Source organism: Pseudorasbora parva, chromosome 2 (genome assembly GCF_024679245.1).
Source record: "Pseudorasbora parva isolate DD20220531a chromosome 2, ASM2467924v1, whole genome shotgun sequence".
In the NCBI taxonomy this organism is placed as follows: domain Eukaryota; kingdom Metazoa; phylum Chordata; class Actinopteri; order Cypriniformes; family Gobionidae; genus Pseudorasbora; species Pseudorasbora parva.
The window spans coordinates 58,407,346-58,434,265 of NC_090173.1; the positions used below are offsets into that span (position 1 = coordinate 58,407,346).

The window sequence follows — 26,920 nt, forward strand, 5'->3', positions numbered from 1 at the left end:
AGCGCGTGTCATATATACGCCCCACTACCCTAAACCTACCCAAGCGCATGTCATATATACGCCCCACCACCCTAAACCTACCCAAGCGCGTGTCATATATACGCCCCACTACCCTAAACCTACCCAAGAGTGTGTCATATATACGCCCCACCACCCTAAACCTACCCAAGAGCGTATCATATATACGCCATAAAGTGCGTATCATATGCACGCGAAAAACAGCGTATCATATGCACGCCAAAATGAGTTTTGGCGTATACATTCCACGACATTGCACACTCGTACTATTTATACGCATTTTTGTGTGATCGGGTTGTTAATACAGTAACTTTTAATCAATGTTGTAGATTGAAGACCATGTAGTTTTAATTTTAGCCTAAATTTATTCATCTCTGAGCTGCCACTGTAAATCTTTATATACAGGTCCTTCTCAAAAAATTAGCATATTGTGAAAAAGTTCATTATTTTCCATAATGTAATGATAAAAATGTAACTTTCATATATTTTAGATTCATTGCACACCAGCTGAAATATTTCAGGTCTTTTATTGTTTTAACACTGATGATTTTGGCATACAGCTCATGAAAACCCAAAATTCCTGTCTCAAAAAATTAGCATATCATGAAAAGGTTCTCTAAACGAGCTATTAACCTTATCATCTGAATCAACTAATTAACTCTAAACACCTGCAAAAGATTCCTGAGGCTTTTAAAAACTCCCAGCCTGGTTCATTACTCAAAACCGCAATCATGGGTAAGACTGCCGACCTGACTGCTGTCCAGAAGGCCATCATTGACACCCTCAAGCGAGAGGGTAAGACACAGAAAGACATTTCTGAACGAATAGGCTGTTCCCAGAGTGCTGTATCAAGGCACCTCAGTGGGAAGTCTGTGGGAAGGAAAAAGTGTGGCAAAAAACGCTGCACAACGAGAAGAGGTGACCGGACCCTGAGGAAGATTGTGGAGAAGGACCGATTCCAGACCTTGGGGGACCTGCGGAAGCAGTGGACTGAGTCTGGAGTAGAAACATCCAGAGCCACCGTGCACAGGCGTGAGCAGGAAATGGGCTACAGCTGCCGCTTTCCCCAGGTCAAGACACTTTGGGCTACAGAGAAGCAGCACTGGACTGTTGCTCAGTGGTCCAAAGTACTTTTTTCAGATGAAAGCAAATTTTGCATGTCTTTTGGAAATCAAGGTGCCAGAGTCTGGAAGACTGGGGAGAAGGAAATGCCAAAATGCCTGAAGTCCAGTGTCAAGTACCCACAGTCAGTGATGGTCTGGGGTGCCATGTCAGCTGCTGGTGTTGGTCCACTGTGTTTTATCAAGGGCAGGGTCAATGCAGCTAGCTATCAGGAGATTTTGGAGCACTTCATGCTTCCATCTGCTGAAAAGCTTTATGGAGACGAAGATTTGTTTTTTCAGCACGACCTGGCACCTGCTCACAGTGCCAAAACCACTGGTAAATGGTTTACTGACCATGGTATTTCTGTGCTCAATTGGCCTGCCAACTCTCCTGACCTGAACCCCATAGAGAATCTGTGGGATATTGTGAAGAGAAAGTTGAGAGACGCAAGACCCAACACTCTGGATGAGCTTAAGGCCGCTATCGAAGCATCCTGGGCCTCCAGAACACCTCAGCAGTGCCACAGGCTGATCGCCTCCATGCCACGCCGCACTGAAGCAGTCATTTCTGCAAAAGGATTCCCGACCAAGTATTGAGTGCAGAACTGAGCATAATTATTTAAAGGTTGATTTTTTTTGTATTAAAAACACTTTTCTTTTATTGGTCGGATGAAATATGCAAAACAATTTTGAGATAGGAATTTTGGGTTTTCATGAGCTGTATGCCAAAATCATCAGTATTAAAACAATAAAAGACCTGAAATATTTCAGTTGGTGTGCAATGAATCTAAAATATATGAAAATTGAATTTTTATCATTACATTATGGAAAATAATGAATTTTATCACAATATGCTAATTTTTTTAGAAGGACCTGTACATATATATATATATATATATATATATATATATATATATATATATTATTATTATTATACAATACACTGGGAATGTGTACAAGGGTTTTTTAAGTAAAGTTTTAAGTTTAAGTAAGGGTTTTCAAGTCTTTTAAGAAAAATCAAGAAAGAGTATTACAATAAAAACATTTTCTCTCTATAACCTTTTTCTGTTCCTGTCGCCTAAGAATAGAATACAAAAGAAAAAAAAACGAACCGAACCGAAAAACCGAGGTATGTATTGAACCTTGGACTAACTGTATTGTTGCATCCCTAATATACACACACATTGTGTTTCCATGTTTTACGGGGACTCTCCATAAACGTAATGGTTTTTATACTGTACAAACTCTATATTCTATCTCCCTACACACAGAACATTTTGCATTATTACATTTTCAAAATAACATAATTCTGTATGATTTAGAAAGCCATTGTCCTTATGGGGACCAAAAAGGGATTTTGGATATTGCCATCTTTGTAATAATGTAGGGAATACCAGGCCTAGTAGTCAGATGGCTTTTTTTTTTTACCAGTAGTCACACTGCTAGCCTACACTGTACTGCTGAATAGATTTAAATAACGCACTTGACATCACAGCAATGGGAATGGCCAAGCATCAATCACATATGCATGATGGGTCACATGGTTTCACACATTGACCACAAGTTCGTTTGCCACCAGCTTTTAAAGGAAGTCGAGTGCTGACTATATCTATATATACATCTACAAAGCACAAGGAACAAAATCATTTGTTTAAAGCTTAAAGAGAAGAAATGTCTGATTGGATTTATGAGGATGTGATCAGGACTGAGGAGATGAGGACAGAGAGGGAGGAGAGGACAGTGGAAATTTATGAGAGTGCTGATCAACACTTCAGGACAGAGACAAACACTCACCAACCACTTCAGCGTACAGGTAAGTCTGCACGTTCATTATCTAATGTCACACGTAGTGTTTAGAAAGAGGTTGGCTGCGTCTGAAACCTGGAAACTGCTGCCTTCGAAGGACATATGAAGGCATCAAGCAACGTCCGAATCTATTGTTTGCTTCACTCCCTGTCTCCTGAGAGACCTTCATCTGATCGATTTTTGAAGGCAGCATACATGTATCCTTCGCTGCCTTTGATATCCCACAATCCTGTGCTTTCCATTCAGTGACAGTCGAGCTGGGGTAAAAAGATGGCATCCGAAAGTTGCCTTTTGCTGGTCCGTTTGTGTGTAAATGTATGTTTTTTAGCAATATTTTCCACTTCTGATGTCATTTCCAGTGATAAATTACTAATGTAGTAATTAAATATGTGTTTAGTTCTCACCAAAGCTCTCTCTATTTTGCTGTAGATCATTAAACTGTTACACTGCCTTAGAAATCTGTCCGAAATCAGTTTCGTGAGGTGCCTTCATGCCCAAACGCTGGCTTACAAGTCATTGTCTGATAAGGCAACAAGTCAGCTGCCTATGTTTTCGGACGCAGCCATTGTGTGAAGATCAGAAGCTCAATAGCAGCTGCAGCTAGTTTGGTTCTGTTTTTTCTGTTCTGATTCAGTCATAAATACAGCCACTTGCTTCGTTGATGAATGAATGAATGACTCGCCAGATTTAGTTTAATATTTAAAAATAATCACTTTGTTTTTATCATGTTGCATATTTCTCTATTCAAAATTTTTTCAAGCATTATTAAATGGTAAATGGACTGCATTTATATAGCGCTTTTAACAGACCCATGGCCATCCAAAGCACTTTACATCTTGCCTCACATTCACCCATTCACACACCGACGGCGGCCATGCAAGGCTCCATCCAGCTTGTCCGGAGCAGCTGGGGATAGGTGTCTTGCTCATGGACACCTCGACACTTGGTCGAACCACCAACCTTCCGGTTTGTAGACAATCTACATGAACCACTGAGCCACTGCCACCCCCATTATTAATTAACATTATTAATGTTATAAATATATTTATGAAGGTATAAAAATGCACTGGAAAGTTTAAGGGGGCAAATATGGTCTCTTAATGGAAAAGGTGTGAGTTTATTGACTGACAGCTGTCCTATCCTAGCCTAAAAATATAGACGCACCCTAGCGGCAGCAAATCTAATTTACCGCGAGTGTCGTCTAGCAACTCTCAGTACACTTCTGAGCTGTAAAAACCAAACTCTGGTCAGGCCAATCACATCGTGTATAGAGTCGGTGGGCGGGGCTTAACACAATGATGGCCGAGTTGGGTTTTCGTGCTTCTAGTAAACACAGAAACTGGTGAACGGCGGCGGTCATTCGAATCAGCTTTGACCGCGACTCTGGAAGACTTGGAGTTAAGCTTTTCTCTGAGAAAAGAACGAAGAACGGCACTGAAGTCATTCTTAAAAAGGGAAGATGTGTTCTGAGTTTAGCCGACCGGATAAAGCGAATTTTTAATCTGTCAACGAGCTCTGTTTCACCTTCGTTGCTCTGGTTGGTTGTAGCGCTATCCTATCACGTGAATTTGAAAGACAACCGTTTATCCCGCCCCTCAGATTGAGCCCTGTCAATGGTGAGTTTCCAGACTAAACATCTTGATGTGGGTTTGTTAGTCCTGTCCCCATGTTGAGAGAAATCATGAGTAATTTATTAATTTATTTAGAAAGTGAATAATAAACTCAAGAAACAGAAAAGAATCATCATGTAATCCATTGATTTCATCAAAGTAACTATGCTATTTAAAGTGTAACTTAAGGAATACAGTTACTCATAATTTGTATTTGAATACGTAGCGGCGGTGCATGTATTCTGTTACTCCCCAACACTCTGTGTGTGTGTGTGTGTGTGTGTGTGTGTGTGTGTGTGTGTGTGTGTGTGTGTGTGTGTGTGTGTGTGTGTGTGTGTGTGTGTGGGTGTGTGTGTGTGTGTGTGTGTGTGTGTGTGTGGGTGTGTGTGTGTGTGTGTGTGTGTGTGTGTGTGTGTGTGTGTGTGTGTGTTCGTGCGTGTGGCTGTGTGTGTTTGCCAGTTCACCATATTTGCGTGTGGACCGTGTATGGCACTAAATACATTTTTTCAGTAAACCATAATGATTAAGTGGGGCCTCCCACAAAGAGCAGCCTAGGGGCCCCTGACCACCTTAATCCGCCTCTGGCTCTCATGTATGATTTAACGGTGCTAATATGAACCTGACTGCTACATCTAACCACACTACCACAACAGTGCCCTTTAGCAAGAGCTTTTTGGTATGCAAATTATTTAGTAAAGACAGACAGGATGTCACATGCTCTTGTACTGTGACCCGTTGCCACTTATTGGCCTCATTTTCTAAAGCAGCAGATAACTACAGCAGGAAAAAAATGTCTCAGGCTGTTTATGGCAATATAAACAGCGATGGAACACAGGAGATGGACTGAGGCAACAGGAGAAACCATACAGGTATAAATACACCCCTTACGAAAAACACGATTATTCAAGTGTGCTATTAGTATACCTCTTTAAAATTAAAAATAACAATTTATACTTTCAGTCTACTTTGTATGTACTTCTCAGAAAATATACTCAAAATAGCACTTAAGTATACTTGGTTTATACTGGCAGAAAAGTCCAAATATATTTGGCCTAATCTTTTGATCAAGATATACTTAAAAGTATAATTAAGTATTCAAAGTATTTGGCTTGTAGCTGTGTTTAATCTTTTGATTGAGTAGCCTATTATATATTTTTTTCCACATAGTTTTACATACATTTATAAACTTACATTGTTTAAAAAAAAATTATTTATAAAGAAAAAAAAAGATGTGTTACTAATTCTGTGTATCTCTGTGAGCTAATCCACTGGTAGTGTACATAAGAATTTACTTCAAATCTTATTTACTCTGAAATATTACAGAATCTCCTTATTAAAACACAGGAGAAGAAGAAGCTGAAACTAGTGATAAAAGATGGCTTATATAAATGTAGAACTGCCTAATGTTACTGAATGAAATGTTGACCCATGAAGAGGAAATGACTGTGCAGGCTTTGGGGTGTTGATGGACTCGTCCTACCCCGTCTGTGTTTAGATCATCATTCCAGACAGAGTCTTCAACAAAAATGTGATTGTCTCAACTTCTTGTTTAAAATGTTGCTTTTTTATTGAAACTTATTCCCACATTCACGTTATATAAATAAACTTTAAGTGTGATGTTGTTCACTTAAAGAAGAGCTTAAAGAACCTACAAGTATATATGCAGTATAAAAGGGGGGGGGGGGGAAATCCACTAAACTAGTAGTTTACTGGGCGTATACTTCAAAGTGTACTTTCATAAACTAAAAAATGTGATACAGGTATTAAAATAGTAAATTTATAAGTTCACATGTAGTACAGATGCAGTACAAATGAGAAACGTATTTGTGAACTAGTTTACTTGAACTAGTGCACTAAAAGTTTACTATTGTTACACTTACTGTAGTGCACTTAAACTTATACTTTATATACAAACAAGTGAGCCAATTTAGTCCCAAGCACTACTGAGATAGGGTATATCAATGTACAAGTAGTAAATGTGTCACTGTACTAAGGCCCGATCCCAATGCCAACTTATACCCCTTCAACTACGCCTACCCTTTCCCCTTGCCCTTTGAAACAGAGTGAAACAGAAATGGGACACCACTACTACACAACTACACATCATCATACCCCATTTCATTTATTAGTATCATGTAGCATTTACCAGTATGAACAGCAATGAAATGCACATATCTAACAGAAATCAGGGCGAGCACGTTTAACAGATTACCCACTGTGAAGGAAAAAATGTAATCATAGAAGGGCAAAAATCATTATGCATGTGTATTTCTGTGTTCACGTATATATTATATATATATATATATATTAGGGGTTGTCGAGTTGATGTCGACTAGTCGCTGATGACGTCATTAATAAACAAATAAACCTAAACCTTGAGCTGAGACGCGAACTCGCGAACTTCTTGTGCACAGGACAGCTATAGCATAAGACGACACAGCACTGCTCATAAGGTTATTAGTCCTACATAACAGCTTTTGTACCAGTTCTTTTGTCTTATGGTCGTTCGTTTTCTCACAGATTTCTGCTCGTTCTGAATAAGATACAGATAAAGTAGCACAAAAAAGATTAATTCTACCTGGCAGCGTCTCTCTAACGCCCGTTTCACACATACTCCGTCTGCAGTGCGTGTGCGGTGCGTGTTGCGTTGCGTGTGCGTTGCAGGAGCCCCACATCCTGCAGTCCTTTCACATATGCTGCGTTTGCAGTCCGCAACTGATCCGCTGTTGCATACCACAAACACAGCATTTATTCCTTATTTTTTATTTAAAATCCAAAAGTTTTTACTGAGCATGCCTCGTCAGAATTCCAATTCTCTTTGTTTACTCTTTAATAGAAGTCAGGTTACGTAGCCTACTACATTTAAACAACATTTTATTAAATTAATTTATTCATATTTATATAGGCTACTTTAGATTTAGCTCACACAAGTGGCAAAACATTTAAACATAGTTTATAGCCTTAAATCACAAACATTTTAAATTAGAAACTTACAATAGTCTATTCAAAAACAGCCGACTCTCGTCTTTTCTTTCGTTTTTACACCCTTTTAAAAGAAATCCTGCAGGTCAAAAAGAACTTTGCTTTTCACCTCCAGGAAAGTACTAGGAGTGCTCTCCATTATGGCACATTTTTTTACCTAAATGCCAGGTAAGGTGTCGTTGTGTTGCTTTACTTGAGAAAAAAAGCCATGTGTTGACTTTGAAACAAGAGTATATTTTAAATGATATGCATCCGTGTTGAAATTACTAGATTTTCGCGTCAGTACATGTTTATTTTAATGCAAACAATGTTCTATCACTTTAATGCAGCAGCGCAGCAAAAAATAGACTCGGTACGAAAACGATCCGTGCACTGCTGCAGACGCAACGCTCCTGGAACGGACTGACGGACTGCATATGCGTGCAGTGTGAAAGCTGTCATCCGTTAACATGGGTACGGAAAAAAATACGCAACGCACACGCACTGCAGACTGAGTATGTGTGAAACGGGCGTAATGGTGAAGTTGTGAGTTTTAGTTATCAAGAAATATATGCTAGAACTTTTCAGTTTCTAAGCTATTTTATTGATAAATCACAGAACAGTGTTGATAATACATTTCTGCGCTACTGAATGGTTTTGTGAGGCGCGCGCGATCTCCGCGTGATCAGGCTGTGTGTGTGTGTGTGTGTGTGAGATCGGCTATGTCTGTGTGTTGCAATGCAGCACGCAGTTTAGCGCGATGATTAACTTACATGTACAATAAGCGTGCATTCTCCCGATCAATTTTGAGCATCCAGATGGTAATCAAACATGTCTTGTGGAGAGCTCATGAAGTATGCATTTATTTGTCATTTTTAACTGTTCAAAACAGAGCCTCCGTGTCAGGAAATTGCTTATCCTGAAATATAGCCGGCGACTAGTCGACGTCAAGCTTAAAGCGTCATGACAGAGTATTAAGGTCGACAAGTCGATTAGTCGACTAGTCGGTGCAACCCCTAATATATATAATATATGGCATCCCTGAACCCTATGAATTAGCTACTTTGAGGCCCCTACCATATCTTATTTTTCCTTGCTGACTTAAAACAAAGCATGTATATCATAATATTCTTTCATATATATATATGTACACAGTGCCCTCCACAATTATTGGCACCCCTGTTTAAAATGTGGTCGCGGACTTCTAAAAATTCTCCTTTTTTTTTAAACAACACAGAACCCTAATGCAAAAAAAGAGAAAAATCCTACCTTTCGTTTAAGTACATTACTTTGGTGGTCAAAAAAAATCACAGATTTGGAAAGAAAAAAAAACGTCTCGGTTACGTATGTAACCCTAGTTCCCTGAGGGAATGAGACGCTGCGTCGAAACGCTGTGAGAACGCCTCTGCGTTAATGCGTCGTGAAGCGCGTGTAGAACCAATCCATCGGGAGATCGATCGTCGCCGACGTGATGACGTCATCGACCGGAGACTATAAAAGGTCCGCGAACACAAACAGGAACTAGCTTCTGATAAAGCCTGAACCCATATGAAAAAAACCTATATGGTTCATATATAGTGACCATATATGTTCCTTACTTAAATCAGTCAGAATCATCTTATATGTTTAATGTAAGTCCCATATATGTCATACACAAAATCAGACCGTTTATGGCCCATTTCATACTAAAAAGCACACAGAAAACTTTTGGGCCATGTATGAATACTGCAAAAATCTTATATGAGTTTTACATGTAAACTGTATGCAATGGTATATGGTATTAGTAGAAAATACCTGATATTCATATACAAATCATATAAAGTTCTTATACTGAATCATATGCTAGTCAAATTAAAGTCATATAGGATTTATTTATATTTTGTGTCATTTGTTTATATGCTTTTTATACAGATTTCATATTTTTTTAATAGGGAAATGGTGTGTTAGCTCTTCAAGTTTATATAATATACATATAAACTACATATAATAATCATATATGATTTCAGTCAATATTACAACATCTCTGCATATACTAACCATATATGATTTCAATCAATGACATACACAAATTTGTGATGGACACTTTTATTTCAACATGTTAAAATAATCAAATTATACTCCACATGAGTAATTTACAATTCCAACTTGATAGCAAACTGAACTTTGCTCAGGAAAAAAACAAAACCCAAAAAACAACAACAAAATACACTGAACACAGTGTAATGGCCATCAATTAAAGATAATGAACGGATTAGTTCACCCCAAAATGAAAATTGACTGATCATTTACTCACCCCCATCTCATCCAAGATGTTCATGTCTTTATTTCTTCAGTGGAAAAGAAATTAAGTTTCTTGAAGAAAACATTCCAGGATTGTTCATCATATAATGCTTTTCAGTTGCAACCAAAATGTTGAAGGTCCAAATCAATGCCGTTTCAAAGGGCTTCGATGGCCTCTGCGTGATCCCAGATGAGGAATAGGGTCTTATCTAGTCAAACGATCAGTCATTTAAAAAAAAAATGTATATACTTTTCAACCTTAATTGTTCAACTTGCTCAGCTCTGCGAGGTGCCAAGGATGACGTAATCACGAAATCTGAAAATAAATGAACGTCTTGTGGGTTTGGAACGACATGAGGGTCATTTTAACAACATACATTTTTGGGTGAACTAAACGTTAAAAATTGACAAAGTTTAATAAATACTGTAATAATGTATTGCTCATTGTTAGTTCATGTTAGTTAACACGTTACAATAAAGTCTCATTTGTTAACATCAGTTCAAGTCTTACAACTCAGATTACATAAACTTCTTCAACACTTCCCCTTCAGAACTGAACCAGTCCTCATGGGATGAAACAGTCTGTGGCTGAACCTGTTCTTCTTGCGTGGTCTTCAAATGTTTTCATGAAGATCTTTCTGTGGAAGAAAAAGAAAATCTTCTTTACCACCCCATTTACATACAGGAATATTACAAACACGTTTCAATATAATGTTTTTTTCAGTATAACAATATATTCTTATACAGTTACTTTCTATTACAAAATTGTAATATTGTACATCATTTAGATTCATATATGTTGCAGTTACATGAATGCAAATTATAGAAGTTTATATTTTAGCTATATTTTAACTACATTAGAGCAATTTGCAAACTCAAGTTCACTAAAACATTAACTCTTTTAAAGTGAATTGGCACAAAATAGACTATTAATGATCACAAAAGGAACATACCGGTAAACAAATCACATTACATTTATTCTAACCTTTGCGTTGTCAGTGTCACACAGCTTTCACTGTGTCACACAATCGTTGTATAACGTTATCTATGCAAACCATGAGCTTTAGGGTTTAACTTAGTTATCAAATGACATAGTTAAACAACTAGAATAGTCGTTTTTTACATTTGATCATTTAGCAGACGCTTTTATTCAAAGGGACTAACAAATGATGAGACCAATCATATAGTTTAATAACTTTAATACAAATATAAGCATTTTTCACTTGTTTTTGCACATTAAATACTTGTAATTTAATTTTTGCACGTGCGCACATCATAATTAGGCTTAACGTTACCTGTACGTTACGGTTGTGGCACCGACATGATAACAGAAACGAACAATTTACAAATCTTTTAGCAAATCTTGCCATTAAATAAGTTAACATTTGCATTGAGAACGACATGACAAACACCATTCTTACCTGGAGCTCGACACTTCGCGGTCCCGCTGGGAGGCAATCATATCACGGACACGGAGACAACAAGAACCCGCGATTGATTTCCTCCTGGCCGCGGCGCGTTGATGCATGCGCAGTTTGCGATGACAGAACTAAGGCTATTTTTGTTACAGAAATCTTCATCGTCTAAGCCTAACGCTTAGAGTGAGTGTTTAATTATTGTTTTTTAAATATTGCTGATATTGCTGTTAACAAATAGTTTGTATGGGTAGAACATTACGAAACAAATATATGGGAATATACTGCAATTATATGCAAAATAGCCTATATTAAAGGAAATATAAAGGAATAAAGGAAACTAAAGCCTTTTTTTAATATAGCTACTGCAATGTATGCATATTGACTATATTTATAAAATATGGCTATATTTTAACACATAAAATATTTAGTAATTAAGATATAAATAGTATTACATGTAATATCCATTAAGTTGTATCCTTTATTGTGTTGTACTGTATATTGAATTTCCCATATTAATGTGAATGCATGTACACACACATAAACACTTTTACAGAATGAGTTACAACAAATTTCTACTTCCCATCATGCTTTACTTCTGATTTAAAGGAGGTTAAATGTTAAAATTAATTGTTATTTGATGTGTTTTTGCTCAATTTAAAAAACTGTAAAACTGTTACTTTTATTAACAATAATGTCGGTGCACTTTTCAGCAGTTATAGCTCTTTGCTAAATATGTAGGAACATGCCAGTGTGCTTGACTTGTGTTATTGTTAACTGTATGTGTGTGTGTGTGTATGTGTGTGTGTGTGTGTGTATATATATATATATATATATATATATATATATATTTATTATATAAAATATATATATATATATTACCCCTTTTTATTCGTTTTACTTGCTAATTAATTTACTAAAGTAAAATCTCACTGATTTGCAGGGGTTGTATTTAACACAATCCAGCATATATTTTTTTTTTACAGTGTAGGACATATATGATTGAAAATACATGAATATTGTACAATTTGTATATGTGGTTTTTGCAGCATATATGATCCTTATAGTTTTCTGTTGGAACATATAAGAATCACATATGTTTTTAGCAAGACTTTTCCATATGGGAAGTAAGTGATCACGGGCACGCCGGGAGTATGGCAGGGCGACGCAGCGTCTCGTTCCCTCAGGGAACTAGGGTTACATACGTAACCGAGACGTTCCCTTTCGGGGAACTCGAGCTGCGTCGAAACGCTGTGAGAACGCTTATACCCACATCGCCATGGGACCAAGTGCCTCGTATGTGTGAAGCCGAAGCGCACACGATTACGAGAGTACCTGCGCCCCAACAGTAGATGCCAAATCTAACTCGTAGAATCTGACGAAAGTTAGCGGCGAAGACCAGCCTGCCGCATTACAGATATCTTGGAGGGAAGCCCCCGACAAAAGTGCTTTAGAAGCAGCCATACCCCTGGTAGAGTGCGCCCGGACAGCCAGTGGAGATGGCTGCCCGGCCACCTCATAAGCAAGTGAAATGGCCTCGACCACCCACTTGCTCATTCTCCGCTTAGACACTGGAGCCCCCCCCTAGGGGCTCCGAAACAGACGAACAATTGATCGGTCTTTCTCCACAAGACCGCTCTGTGGACATACGTGTCTAACGCCCTAACAGGGCACAGCAGATTTAGTCTTTCCTGGTCTGACGTCGTGAAAGGAGGAGGACAGAAGGCTTGGAGAGTTATGGGGCCCCGTGGGCTCGTAGGAACCTTGGGGACATAACCCGGTCTGGGATGCAGAAAAGCCTTTACCATCCCAGGTGCAAACTCTAGGCATGAGGGCCCAACCGACAGGGACTGAATATCTCCTATTCTTTGCGAGATGATATGGCCAAAAGAAAGATAGTTTTGAGGCTGAGGAACTTATCCGATGGCCAAGTCCCATGCTGGGACCCTCGAGTGCATAGCCGGCCTCAACCTTAAGGTACCACGGAGGAACGTGTAATAAGAGGGTGTCTTCCCAAAGACACTCCACCCAAAGGGACGTGGAAGGCACCCCAGGCCGCCACGTACACCTTTATTGTGGAGGGGGTCAACCCTGCCAAGAACCTTGCCTGCAGGAACTCCAGCACTGTACCAACCGGGCAGTTAACTGGGTCCCACTGGGGTTCTCTGCACCATGCTGAGAAAAGTTTCCATTTTAAAGCGTACAGCTTCCTCGTGGACGGAGCTCTGGAGTGAAGGATGGTCTCAACGACCTCGGCCGAGAGACCTCCTCTATGAGCCTGGCCCCCTCAGAGGCCAAGCCCATAGTTTCCACATCTCTGGGCGTGGGTGCAGGAATCTCCCGCCCACCTGAGAGAGTAGATCCCTCCTGGTCGGAATCTCCATCGGAGAGCCTTCCAAGAGAGATATCAGGTCCGAAAACCAGATTCTGGTCGGCCAGTACGGAGCCACTAGAAGTACCTGGGCCCCGTCCCGGCGTACCCTCTCCAGAACTCCTGGAAGCAAGACACTCAGGGGGGAAGGCGTACAGGGGTAGCCTCGGCCACTCCTGTACCATGGCATCCAACCCCAGCGGGGCTGGATGGGACAGAGAAAACCACTGCGGGCAGTGAGAATTCTCCTCCAAAGCAAATAGATCTATCTCTGCCTTCCCATATACCTTCCATAGGAGCTCCACCACTGGGTGGAGTCTCCATTCCCCGGGCCTCGGCCCCTGCCTCGACAGGCTGTCTGCTTCCTGATTCAGGACCCCCGGGATATATACTGCTCTGACTGACAGCAATTTCCCTTGGGCCCACAGGAGGATCCGACGTGCCAATTTGTCCAACGGACGGGACCTCAGACCCCCCTGATGATTTATATAGGCGACCACCGATGTGTTGTCTGTCCTGACTAACACATGGTGGCCCCTGAGGTTGGGCAGAAACTGTTTCAATGCAAGAAACACTGCGAGCATCTCTAGCCGATTTATGTGCCAGTGCCGCTGATGTTCCTGCCATAGACCCTGGGATGAGTGACCACTCATGGTCACCCCCCAGCCCGTGAGAGAGGCATCTGTCGTTAGCGTTACGCGTCGAACATGAGCCCCCAACACGGGACCCTGAGATAAAAACCCAGGGTTTTTCCACATGACCAGAGCACGTAGGCATCGCCGCGTGACTTTGATCGTGCGGAGCGGGTTTCCCCTCGGGGAGAACCCTTTTGTTTTGAGCCACCACTACAGTGGCCTCATGTACAGTAGGCCAAGAGGTATTACGTTGGACGCTGCTGCCATGAGACCTAACAGTTTCTGGAACTGCTTCACAGTGACGGCCCGGTCTAGCTTCTGCTCTTTGACTGCTGCCAGGATCGATGCTATGCGTGTTGGCGATAATTGCGCCCGCATAATTACCGAATCCCAGTCCACGCCTAAAAAAGTGGTTCTCTGAGCCGGAGAAAGCACACTCTTCTTGGCGTTCAGCCTCAACCCCAATTTCGACATGTGTGCGAGAACAGCATCTCGATGCTGAACCGCCATCTGTTCTGTATTCGCTAGAATCAGCCAGTCGTCGATATAATTCAGTATGCGGATGCCCTGCAGACGCAACGGCGCCAGCTGCATCCACACACTTGGTGAATGTGCGGGGTGACAGAGCTAGACCGAAAGGAAGTACACGATATTGGTATGCCTCTCCCCCGAAGGCAAACCTCCGGAACTTCCTGTGATGTGGAAGGATGGAGACAAAATACGCATCTTTGAGGTCTATGGTGACAAACCAATCCTCCGATTTGATCTGCGACACAATCTGTCTGAGTGTGAGCATCTTGAACTTGAGCTTGGCTTCACTGAGCGATTTAAGAGATGCAGATCTAATATCGGGCGTAAGCCCCCATCCTTCTTTGGCACGATGAAGTAACGGCTATAAAACCCAGACTCCCTGCCGGGAGGAGGAACCCTTTCTATAGCCCCCTTTCGCAGGAGTGTCTCTACTTCCTGTGCCCTCACCAGAGCCTGCTCCGGGCCCACCTCTGTAGGTAGGACACCGCTGAAAGGAGGTGGCCGCCTTTTAAATTGAATGGCATACCCCCTTTCGATTATCTGCAGGACCCAACGAGATATATTTGATAGACGTTTCCATTAGTCTAGAAAATCTACTAAGGGAACCAGCCTCTCGAGGCTGGCCTCTGGTGTACTTTAAACAGCAAGCACAGTGCCCTGAAGCGGCGGACCGGCAGGGAACGACTGAATTGACTGCTCGGGAGCCCCCCGAAGGGGGAGCGGACCACCCTCGAGTGGCCCGCGGGGACCGTCTGCGCCCCGGCATTGCGGCGGGGTTGGCAGCGCGGCCCCCAGAGGGCGCTGCAGGACAACGGGTACCGTAGGCAGAGGTAAACACCGTTTCCCTTCGGAGGGGACTACCCTCAGCGTCCTTTTGTTTCCCCTGCCCTCCGAGGAGGGGGCGGACCACCCTCAGGTGGCCCGCGGAGACCCTCTGCGCCCCGACATTGCGGCGGGGTTGGCAGCGCGGCCCCTTGAGGGTACCGAAGGAAGACGGGTACCGTATGCTGAGGTAAGCACCGTCTTCCCACGGAGGGGAAACTAAGGGAACCAGCCTCTCGAGGCTGGCCTCTGGTGTAATTTGAGCAGCGAGTGCAGTGCCCTGAAACGGCGAACCGGCAGGGAACACCTGACCTGACTGCTCGCATGCCCTCCGAGGAGGGGGCGGACCACCCTCAGGTGGCCCGCGGAGACCCTCTGCGCCCTGACATTGCGGCGGGGTTAGCAGCGCGGCCCCCTGTGGGCACCGAAGGAAGACGGGTACCGTGTGCTGAGGTAAGCACCGATTTCCGTCGGAGGGGAAATGCCAGGGACGATGCAGCTGAAGGCGAGAGATAGCTCGCAAGCGTCTCTTCGATCTTCGGCATCGCCCCATAACCATAGTGTCTCAGCCCAAATATATTACTATATGCAGATGTATGTGGGCTGAACACTCTATATGATACCAGTTTCCTCCATGACCTAGACACCTCAGTGTGCAGGTCGGGGAAGAACGGCAGGACGTTGATGCTTTGCACGAGAGGGCAGGAATCGCTCATCTGATTTCGTTTTCTCTGATTTCGATGGGATTCAGATATTTCCGCCAGCCAGTCGTTTTTTATTTTTATATTTAACCTGGCCACAGCTCTCGTGAGAACCTCAACTCACTAGAGGGTGACTGAAGTGGCGAGTCTTCAGTCGCGATGCTCTCAACGTCCACCTCCTCAGAGCTGGATAGTTGGAGCACCGGTGCCCCGCCCGGGGAGGAAGAGACCGCAGAGCGGGCTTCCAAACCCCGAGACGAGACACTGGACGATACAGGTGAGGGCTGAGATAAGGCTGGGCCCGTCTCAAACCCCTCTGTAAAGTCCATGTGTGAACCCCACGACTGAAGCCACCGCTCTGCCTCGGCAGCAGCGGGACCGAGCCGCGGGGAACACGAGCCGAAGCACCCTCCTCGAAGAGTGCCCGGTGGGAGCGCAGCATTCTTAACGGAAGCCGCTCAAAAAATGCTCGCAAGCGGCCCCCTCAAGGGCTGCCTGAGCGTGCTGCGCTCCCAAACAGCCATACACAATGAGTGTGTTTCCCACACGCAATATATATATTTTGAGGGCAGGGATGAACACACTGTGAAATGCTGTTCACTCGCCATAATCTCCTTTTTCTCTTTATGTTATAAAATATATATCAGATATATTTAACAAAGGTGGAAAATTCTCTCTAATGGACAGACAAAAACACCAAATAGACAGACAGGTTCACACAGATCGCTTACTGAAGGCACAGAAGCTAGTTCCTGTTTGTGTTCGCGGACCTTTTATAGTCTCCGGTCGATGACGTCATCACGTCGGCGACGATCGATCTCCCGATGGATTGATTCTACACGCGCTTCACGACGCATTAACGCAGAGGCGTTCTCACAGCGTTTCGACGCAGCTCGAGTTCCCCGAAAGGGAACCTTGAAATCATGTGTCCCACAATTATCGGCACCCCTGATGTTAATACTTTGTTCCACCTCCTTTTGCCAACAAAAGATCACTTAATCTTCTCCTATAACATTTCACAAGATTGGAGAACACAGAGAGAGGGATCTTTGACTATTCTTCTTTGCACAATCTTTCTAGATCATAGTGTCCTGGGTCGTCTCTTATGCACTCTCTTCTTTAGCTCGCCCCACAGGTTTTCGATTGGGTTGAGGTCTGGGTAATGAGATGGCCATGGGAGGACCCTGAGTTTGTGACTGCTGAACCATTTTTGTGTAGATTTTGCCACATGTTTTGGATCATTATCCTGGTGATGACGACCCATCTTCAGCTTTCTGGCAGAGGCCATCAGGTTTTTATTTTAAATGTCCTTGTGGTTCAAAGCATTCATAATGCCATGCACCCTAACAAGGTTCCCAGGGCCTTTGGAAGAAAGCATCACAGATCCTCCACCATACTTCACGGTGGGCATGAGGTGCTTTTCGGCATACTAATCTTTTGTTTTACGCCAGACCCACTTAGAGTGTCTGTTGCCAAAAAGCTCAATCTTAGCCTCATCTGACCAAAGCACACAATCCCAGTTGAAGTCCCAGTACCGCTTAGCAAACTCCAGAAGTTTACGCTTGTGAGTGTTAGTGAGAAAAGGCTTTTTCCTTACATGCCTCCCAAACAGCTTGTTGGCCTGTAGAGAGCATCTGATGGTTGTTTTGGAGACTTTGTGACCCCAAGATTCCACTCTTTGATGCAATTCTGTGACAGTGAGCTTAGGACATTTTTTTTACTTCACTTACCATCTTCCTCACTATGCGTTGTGGCAAGATAAACTTGGGACCTCTTCCAGCCTTGTTTGTTACTGTTTAGTTGTTTTAAACTTCTTAATGATTCCTCTGACTATAGATACGGGGAAGTTAAGGCGAGTGGCTATTTTCTTGTAGCCATTGCCTGACTTATGAAGGTCGACACACATCTGCCTTTCTTGAATGGTGTGTTTTCTTGTCTTTGCCATGTTGACAAACGGGTAAGAGAATTAGGCCTCTGTGTCACGTCATATTTATACCCCTGGGAAGCAGGAACTCATGAATTACTAATTAAAAGTTCCTAGATACCCTAACCAACTTTAGCAACTACAGAAAAATAAATTTAGAAAAAAATAAATTACATTTTTCAGAGGAATTGTTAGGGGTGCCAATAATTATGGGACACATGAATTCAAGTTTTTTTTTTCCCTAAATGTGTGATTTTTTTTTACCATTTTAAGTAATGTGCTTGAATGAAAAGTTGGATTTCTCTCTTTTTTTCGCATTTGGCTTTTATGTTGTTTTTAAAAAAGGGAGAATTTTTAGAAGTCCACGACCACATCTTAAACAGGGGTGCCAATAATTGTGGAGGGCACTGTATGTATATATATATATATATATATATATATATATATATATATATATATATATATATATATATATATATATATATATATATATATATATATATATATATATACTTAAGACTTTTGCCACATAAGGAAAACTGCAGAAGAGCAGTGCTGTCCTTGACTGTCAGAGAGAGTATAAAGTGACAGTAAAATGACTGAAAAGCTTAGTCACTGGAAGCACTCTGCAGGCATTTTTGATGACTGTCTGACTCTCCTTTGCAAAGGAAGTAAACCATTTATTGAAAATAGATTACGTTTTGTCTCTTATTAAGTGATTGTTGCTGTTGTAGACTTAAGAAAACGATGCTTGTTTTCAGTTCAACAACGAATTAGCCTTCGAGTTTCCTAAGAATGCAGAATGATACAGAACATATGAGACTGGTGGAGCCGCTTTGCCATCCGGCCAAAATGTTCTCTTTGTTTAACTGATCCATTCCGTGCTGACCTGAACCAGCTGGTACTGATATTGTTTCATTTTCTACGGTTTTGCTGTGATAACGGAGCTCTATGCAATGTAATACAAATGAGTAAGTAACGCAATAGTTTACAGACAACGTGTTGTACAGTGGGGCAAAAAAGTATTTTGTCAGCCACCAATTGTGCAAGTTCTCCTATTTAAAAAGATGAGAGAGGCCTGTAATTTTATCATAGGAACACTTAAAATATGAGAGACAGAATAAGAATCATCTCCAGTCCACTAACCCACCTCCTGCTCAGTAAGCCCAAGTCTCTGTCCTGGAACCCCGCGGCCACAAAGGCATTTGAAGACCTGAAGGAAGCCTTTACCACCGCTCCCCTCTTGGTCCACCCGGATCCCACAAAGCCCTTTGTTGTGGAAGTTGATGCGTCCACCACCGGAGCGGAAGCGGTGTTGTCCCAACAGCAGGGGACTCCCAGTTGACTCCATCCATGTGCCTTCTTCTCCCGGAAGTTCAACCGGGCCCAGGTAAACCCCGATATCGGGAACAGGGAACTGCTTGCCATCAAGCTGGCCCTGGAAGAGTGGAGGCATTGGTTGAAGGGGTCCCAACATCCGTTTTTGGTTTTTACAGACCATAAGAACCTCGAGTACCTGAGAGATGCCAAGCAGCTCAACCCTCGCCAAGCCCGTTGGGCGCTCTTCTTCACAAGGTTCAATTTCTCGATTTCCTATTGTCCTGGTTCCAAGAATGTGAAGGCTGATGTCTCGCCTCCACACCGGATGTGCCAGCGGTCGACTACTGGTTCCGGGAGAGCAAGAGGGTCTGGGACTCTGCACACCATCAACTCCAGCGAGCCTTGCGCAGACGCAAGATAACAGCAGACCTTCGGCGATCCAGCACCCCCACCTTCCAGCCAGGACAAAAGGTCTGTCTGTCCACGAGAGACATCAGGTTGTGTCTGCAATGCAGGAAGCTCAGTCCCAGATTCATTGGCCCCTAATCCATCATGAAGCAGATCAACCCGGTCACATATCAGCTTCAGCTCCCACCTGAGTTTAGGATTCACCCCACGTTTCACTGCTTAAACCTCACTATCCCTCTGTTTCTCCCTCCACAGAGCCTGGCGTAGCCAAAGAGACCCCCCTCCCACTCATTGTGGAGGACGGCACCGCTTACAAGGTGAAGGAGATCTTGGACTTCCGGCTGGTTGCCTGGAATATGTTTTGGACTGGGAGGGCTACGGCCCAGAAGAATGCTCATGGGTACCTAGAAATGACATCCTTGACCCTTACCTGCTTGAAACCGTCCATGCCTCTCAACCGAACAGACCTGCACATCGAGGCAGAGGCTGACCACCATGTCGTCAGGGTCCGCGGCCCTCAGGAGCGGGTAATGTCACAGACACGCCAGGCTCCCACGTCACAGACACACAGCGCAAGCTCTCACCTGAGTACTGATCACCTACACCTGCAGTCCATCATCACATCATTTACCAGGAGCACAAAAGGCACACGCACGCACTCATTTACTGTCTGGTCTCGTTTCTGGTCTCGCAAAAGGTACTTACCCTTCTGCTTACTTCAAGGACTCCCTTGAAGTTACTTACCTGTCTCCAGGGAATCCTTCCAAGTCTTCAACGTTCTCCAGTGTCCAGCGTGTGTGTGTTTCATGTCTCCATCACCAACTGCCTGATCTCCACGACAACCATCTGCAAGTACACAAAGAGTATCAACTCTGAAAACCATAACCGGCAACTCTACACCTCAGCCAAGTTACTCACCTGCAGTACTGTTCACTCTACTGGTTCTCAAAATAAACCTGTTCACTTTCCATCCTGTCTCCATAGCTTCTGTACCATTACAGGTTTATTATTATTAACCTATTATTATATTTAATGCAATTTATTTGTAAATTAAACAAAGAAATTGCTGTCTATTGTTGATTTTCGTTAACTTGTAATGAGTAGGCTAAATAAAAGAGAAGTTGTTGTTCTGTATATTGTTTATTTTTGAAATTTGTCGACGGCTGGCATGTCATAAAAAGTACAATGCATCTGAGATGATGTGAGTTGAATAAAAATAAGTAGGTCCACTTAAATAAAGACTTGGACGTATATAAATAAATGTGTTAAATATATTGTAACAGTTACATTTAACATAAGAAATAAACTGTTAACTAATTTAGATGATATTTAACCATCTAACGATTCACATGCTTATGGTTTGGTCTCCCATCGTCGCAGGCTTTGAAGCATTTCAAAATCCAATAAAAAGCTAAAAAATAAGCTCCATTTCTCTTTTTAAAATCTCCTCACAAACGTTTGCTGTCAATTGTCACAAACCTGCTATGCCTAAAACCCATTTGACACTTGGTTCATTGTCGCCAAGTCTGGAATGGGGCTGCATTTAGGCTACTGTTGCTTTGGGGTGTTTGTAGCCTATAGTCCACAGGTTAATTTAATTTGTCTTTGCTTAAGCAATATTTCTACGGCCCGCAACCCGCGTTTTGGGATATTTTGGCCCGTTTAGGCCGTAATTTCGCTACTTTTGATTAGCAATTGGAGGGGTTTTGTTATTCAGACCTGGCAACCCTGTCCCTTTGTTCACCCTCCGTGCACTCTGAAGGTGTGACCTTGCCTGGCCTTCAAAGTGCATGGCCTTTGAAGTGGGCATCCTTCAATTTGGGACAAAGCTTCTGTGGTCATTAAAAATTCCAGGATGTCCTTCAGAAAAAGATTAGGAGTGTAACCCCGGCATCCAGGCCAATAATCCCTATATACTGATTGGTTTCATCACTCCTCTCCTCTCCATCAATCAGCTGGTGTGTGGTGGGTGTTCTGGCTATATACATGTAACTAATTATTATTATTATTATTAAGGAGTAGAAATGGGATTGGGCCTAACTACTTTAAGTATACTTAAAATATACTTGAACAGTGCTTATGTACACTTTACAAAATTAACTTTTTTCGTAACGAAACACAAACAACACTCAATTAAGAAATTTAGAAACATTTATCTTCATGTCTGCCATTTTCAGGAAGTGATTGTGTGAAGATCAGAAGCTCCAGATCAGCGGCAGTGTGTTTGGCACTGCTGTGTGTTCTTCTGCTGACTGCAGTCATAGTGCTGTGTGTCCACATCCATACAATGAGCACAAACTACACACAGGAGACACGTCAGCTATTGACTAACATCACCAACCTCGCAGAAGAGAAAGACAAACTACTATCCATGATTACCAACCTCACAGAAGATAGAGATGGGCTAAAAATAAAGACCAAAAACCTGACCAATGAGAGGGACAAGCTACTAAACAAGGACATAACTTTGACAAATGAAAGGGATGGATTAACCAAGAACAATTACCAGACCAACGAAAGAGACCAGTTCAATCAGGAGAAAAATGAACTGTGGAAGATGCTCAAAGAAACGGGTAATGTAAAATTACAGTGTTTACATAAATATCTAAATGGGGTCATTCCATAAACTTGCATTTACTTATATATATATATATATATATATATATATATATATATATATATATATATATATATATATATATATATATATATATAATCTGGTTTTGTTTACAGATGGATATATTTATCAATCCAGTTTTTACTATATGTCTTCTGAGGAGAAGAGCTGGAGTGAGAGCAGAAGATACTGTACAGAGAAAGGAGCAGATCTGATCATCATAAACAATAAAGAGAAACAAGTAAGTGAAAAATAGATTGGGCACCAAAGGTTATGCTGCACCATTACAGTATGCATGTCTACTCAGCAACACAAACGTTCAACAGTTAGTTCAGCCAAAAATTATAATTCAGTCATATTAAATTTTTTGTCACACTGCTAGCTAGGGATGAGCGAGTACAGCATTATCTGTATCAGTAAATGTATCTGTTAACCATATGAATTATCTGTATCTGTACTCGAACTGGGCGGGGCCTAACCCGGAAATGGGCGGGGCTTTAACCAGTATTCTGTTTTTAATCATGCAATTGATATGTGTTGATCAGAAATTATTATATTTATTGCTGATTAGAAACTATTTACATGACAGCATCAGCACTGAGCTTCAGATCAATGGTTTTGATCACTATAACAAACTGTACAGAACAAGTTTTGCAACAATGAATACAACACATGTGGTTGCAATTATGAAGAAACATGTAATGAACAAGTTTTCAACTAAACATAACTTTCTCTTTTTAACTTTTAATTTTTTTATGATCAGTGTGTCATTTTTCTGTATACTGATCATGAGATAGATGGTGTGTGTAGCTTAATTTGTTATATAATTTATAGCACAACTACCTTTATTTATTTTAATAAAACACAGCAAGAAAGTGTCAAGACACTCAACGCTAGTCGCATTCTACCAAGCACCACGTCTGAACTAACCCCATGTTTACCAGAACTTTACTGGTTAATAAGTACTACAAACAAACTGAAACAAAAAACAAACCTGAAGCTAAAGAAACCCTAAAGGTTAACGGAAAGGAGCAGTGAACCTGAGTGACTGAGGGAGAGACATAGAGAGAGAAAGAGCGCTGTTCTCTTCTCCGTGTTGTGTGAGTGAGTGAGCAGAGCGGGAGGGACGCTGTGACTAGCCTATCACAGAACGCAGACACAGTCAGCTACCCAATGAGGATTTTTATTCAATCCGAGCACAGATATTGACTCAAATTTAAACGTGTATAATACTCATACTCGGCAAAAGTGCTTTATCCGTACCGGATACTCATTTCAGCCAACTATCCGGCTCAACTCTGCTAGCCTTTAAATAGGTCACACACTTGACATCACAGCAATGGCCAAGCTTCACTCACATCACAAACGGAAAGAAAAGACCATCACAACTTCAGTTTCATGTAAACTTTAAAGGGGGGGTGAAACACTCAGTTTCAGTCAATCTCATGTCAATCTTGAGTACCTATAGTGTAGTATTGCATCCTTCATATCTCTGAAAAGTCTTTAGTTTTATTATATTTATAAAAGAAATATGGGCTGTACCGAGTCTTTCCGGAAAAAAACGAGCGCCTGGAGGCGTATCGTGTGGGCGGAGCTAAAGAATGACGAGCGCAAAGCGGTGACGTCCTCAAGCGTGGAGAAACCCATGGCTATCTCAGCTAATACAGATAATGATCCAGAATCATTCGGAGGCTGAAATAAATTGAACAGGAGAAACAGCAGCAGCAGGACGTCCGTCTCTGTGGTATGGACTGTATTTAGTGGCCTGTCAACATTTATGTGTCTTTACTCGCAGTTTATGAGGACATGATTCGGTTTATGGACTATTGTATGCGACTAGACCTTAGCAGTAGCAAGCAAAACGGTTTTGCACGTCAGACTAGTGTAACGTTATACAAACAATGGAGTAACCGTTAGCGCATTTGAATGACGAAGCACGCGATCGTGTCGTTTACTGATGTTTACTCACGCGACGGTAGCCAACAGCTGAGACATTTGAAGCAGTTTTACTCACCGGCTGCTTCCAAAGCAGGACCGAACCTTTATCGCTGGGATCGCTCCGTCAAAAACACACTTCTTTGGTATGATTTGGTGACAGCAGTGGCCGTGGAGATCCACTTTGCGATGCGACATTTCTGCGTTCAAATCGGTTCAAATGCAGCGCTGCCTTCCCGGAATGCTGTGCTGAAGCGTTGAAGTCGCTCGACGTCACCCATAGGAATAAAGTGGAGCGCGGCGCGACAGAAGTGTTCACGGGCGACTGGATCTGCACCTGAGTGTTTATGGGGCGTGCATTTCCTCTCTCGCCCTAGTCACTCGCGCGGGCACCCTACCGGGAGAAGAGCCCGTACGGCCCATACAGGGACCTTCCGCTCTATTAACGTCAAGCCGAGCCATACTCGAAAAAAACTCTCCGAAACTTGTGAGAAACCGGAAGGAGTATTTTTAACACAGAAATACTCTATCAAACGTCCAACATTAGTTTTTGAAACTTTGTCTATGTTTAGGATGGGAATCCAAGTCTTTAACAGTGTAAAAAGCTCAGTATGCATGAAACAGCATTTCACCCCCCCTTTAAGGTCCTGATGTCATGATTTTGTTTTCACACATTGGCCACAAGTTTGTTTGCCACCAGCTTTTAAAGGAAGTCGAGTGCTGACTACATCTACAAAGCACAAGGACAATCATTTGTTTAAAGGTTAAAGAGAAAAATGTCTGATTGTATTTATGAGAGTGATCAGCTCTGAGTTTGAGGAAATGAGGACAGAGAGGGACAATTCCTCACCCTCCTGTTTTTTCAAACCCATAAGACTGCAGCAGATGAAGATGTCCATCCATTGAAAGTGGATTCATCCAAAACTGGGTGAATAGACTTTGTTTTTTAATGGAGGGACAGAAATCTCATTTTTCCCCTCTAAAATATCTTTATTTGTGTACTGAAGATGTAAGTTTTATGGATCAGGAGCAGTTAGTGTTAGGAACTGATGATATAATTTTCAGTTTTAGGCGAACTAACCCTTTAAATGTTGCTTCCTGGTTTTCTACAAGGAGATAGTTAAAAAGATCTCTGGTAATGCTGGAGTCTGGATTGGTCTGACTGACAGCGATGTGGAGGGCACATGGAAATGGGTTGATGGCAGCACACTGACCTCTGGGTAAGAAATCCCTTAGACTGATTATCTAATAAATAATTCTCACAGCCAGTATCATATCACAGAAAGCAGCACTGAACATCTAATGCTGGTCTGTTGATACAGGTTCTGGGCATTTGGAGAGCCGAATGGATATCAAAAAGAGAACTGTGCTGCGTTATATCCATCAGGGTTTTATGATTATCCGTGTAATAATGCTTTTAAATGGATATGTGTGAAAAATATTTAAAAATGTCTAAATAAATGAATTCATTAACTGCAATATGTGAACTGAGTAAAGTTTCTTAAAGGGGTTCTATTGTGCCAGAAGTCTTGATTTTGTTTTTAGGGTATGTTTTCATGCTTGTTTGCTTAGAAAAACGTTTCTTTTTACATATTTTACTGTATTACAGGACCTCTCTCCCCAGTTTGGATTAGTGATGTTACATTCGTGAACGAATCGTTCTTTTTAAACTAATCTTTTAGGTGAACGAATCATTCTCGTTCACCTAGTCTATTGACTCAAGTTTCTCGTTCACTGAAATTTCTCCCTCCACCGCAGCTTGGCGCTATTAGCACATGCGCAGCTCTGTTGACTGTTTCATCCTGTCAACGAATGACAAAACCTTAAGCCAATAGCGTTCAAGTACGATATGTGACGGAGCATGAACTCAGTGAATGAACTGTTGAATTCAGTGAACAAATACGCCCTTTACTGACCGAGATGCTTTGAATCTGACTCTGAACAAGAGATCTCGTTCGTGAACGAAATGGTACGTCATTTGAGAAGTAAACCAGTTGTTGAGCTATACTGATAGCGAACAGGTAGAGCTCGACTCGTGTAGTTTGGCATATTTGCAGCAAAGAAAGAAATGTACACTTTACCATTGTAATGAAAACAGTGTAATAACGCAGGCTGGTGGTTAAATGATGACAACAGAGTAAAGTATATTGTGTTTGTATTATTTATTTTTTTGTTTAAGGGTCAGTGACAAATAAGGTTTTCAAGATTCTTTTTTTTAAAAAATTTTTTAATTTAAGCAAAACGGTTCAAAATTCATTTTTATGTCTAATGCTATAAGCAACATTAATTCATTATTAAACAAGATTTCTGATTTTACCACCCAGAAAATGTCAGGTGGTGCGACCATATATTAATTAAAAATAATATAAATTTAATGTACTTAGCACTACTGAGAACTTGTAAATATCAGTCATTGTAGTGTTTTAAATGCATATTGCGTTGTAAATTCCCCTTTCATTTCTT

General features: G+C 41.8%; 1 protein-coding gene across 1 annotated transcript; it reads left to right on the forward strand.

Annotated features, from left to right (window-relative positions):
* Positions 1 to 2,788: 2,788 nt before the first annotated feature.
* LOC137047661 (CD209 antigen-like) lies at positions 2,789 to 25,906 on the forward strand. Its single transcript, XM_067425479.1, has 5 exons — positions 2,789 to 2,934; positions 22,083 to 22,478; positions 22,639 to 22,763; positions 25,571 to 25,677; positions 25,780 to 25,906. The coding sequence occupies exons 1-5, from the start codon at positions 2,793 to 2,795 to the stop codon at positions 25,901 to 25,903; spliced, it is 894 nt and encodes a 297-aa protein (XP_067281580.1). The 5' UTR covers positions 2,789 to 2,792; the 3' UTR covers positions 25,904 to 25,906.
* Positions 25,907 to 26,920: the final 1,014 nt, after the last annotated feature.

What these genes read in the sequence shown, in the direction of transcription:
- LOC137047661 (XM_067425479.1), top strand. Translation starts at nt 2,793, where the DNA reads ATGTCTGATTGGATTTATGAGGATGTGATCAGGACTGAGGAGATGAGG. An exon ending in GAAGATGCTCAAAGAAACGG is followed by an intron (nt 22,479 to 22,638) that starts GTAATGTAAAAT and finishes TTTTGTTTACAG; the next exon opens with ATGGATATATTTATCAATCC. An exon ending in TAAACAATAAAGAGAAACAA is followed by an intron (nt 22,764 to 25,570) that starts GTAAGTGAAAAA and finishes GTTTTCTACAAG; the next exon opens with GAGATAGTTAAAAAGATCTC.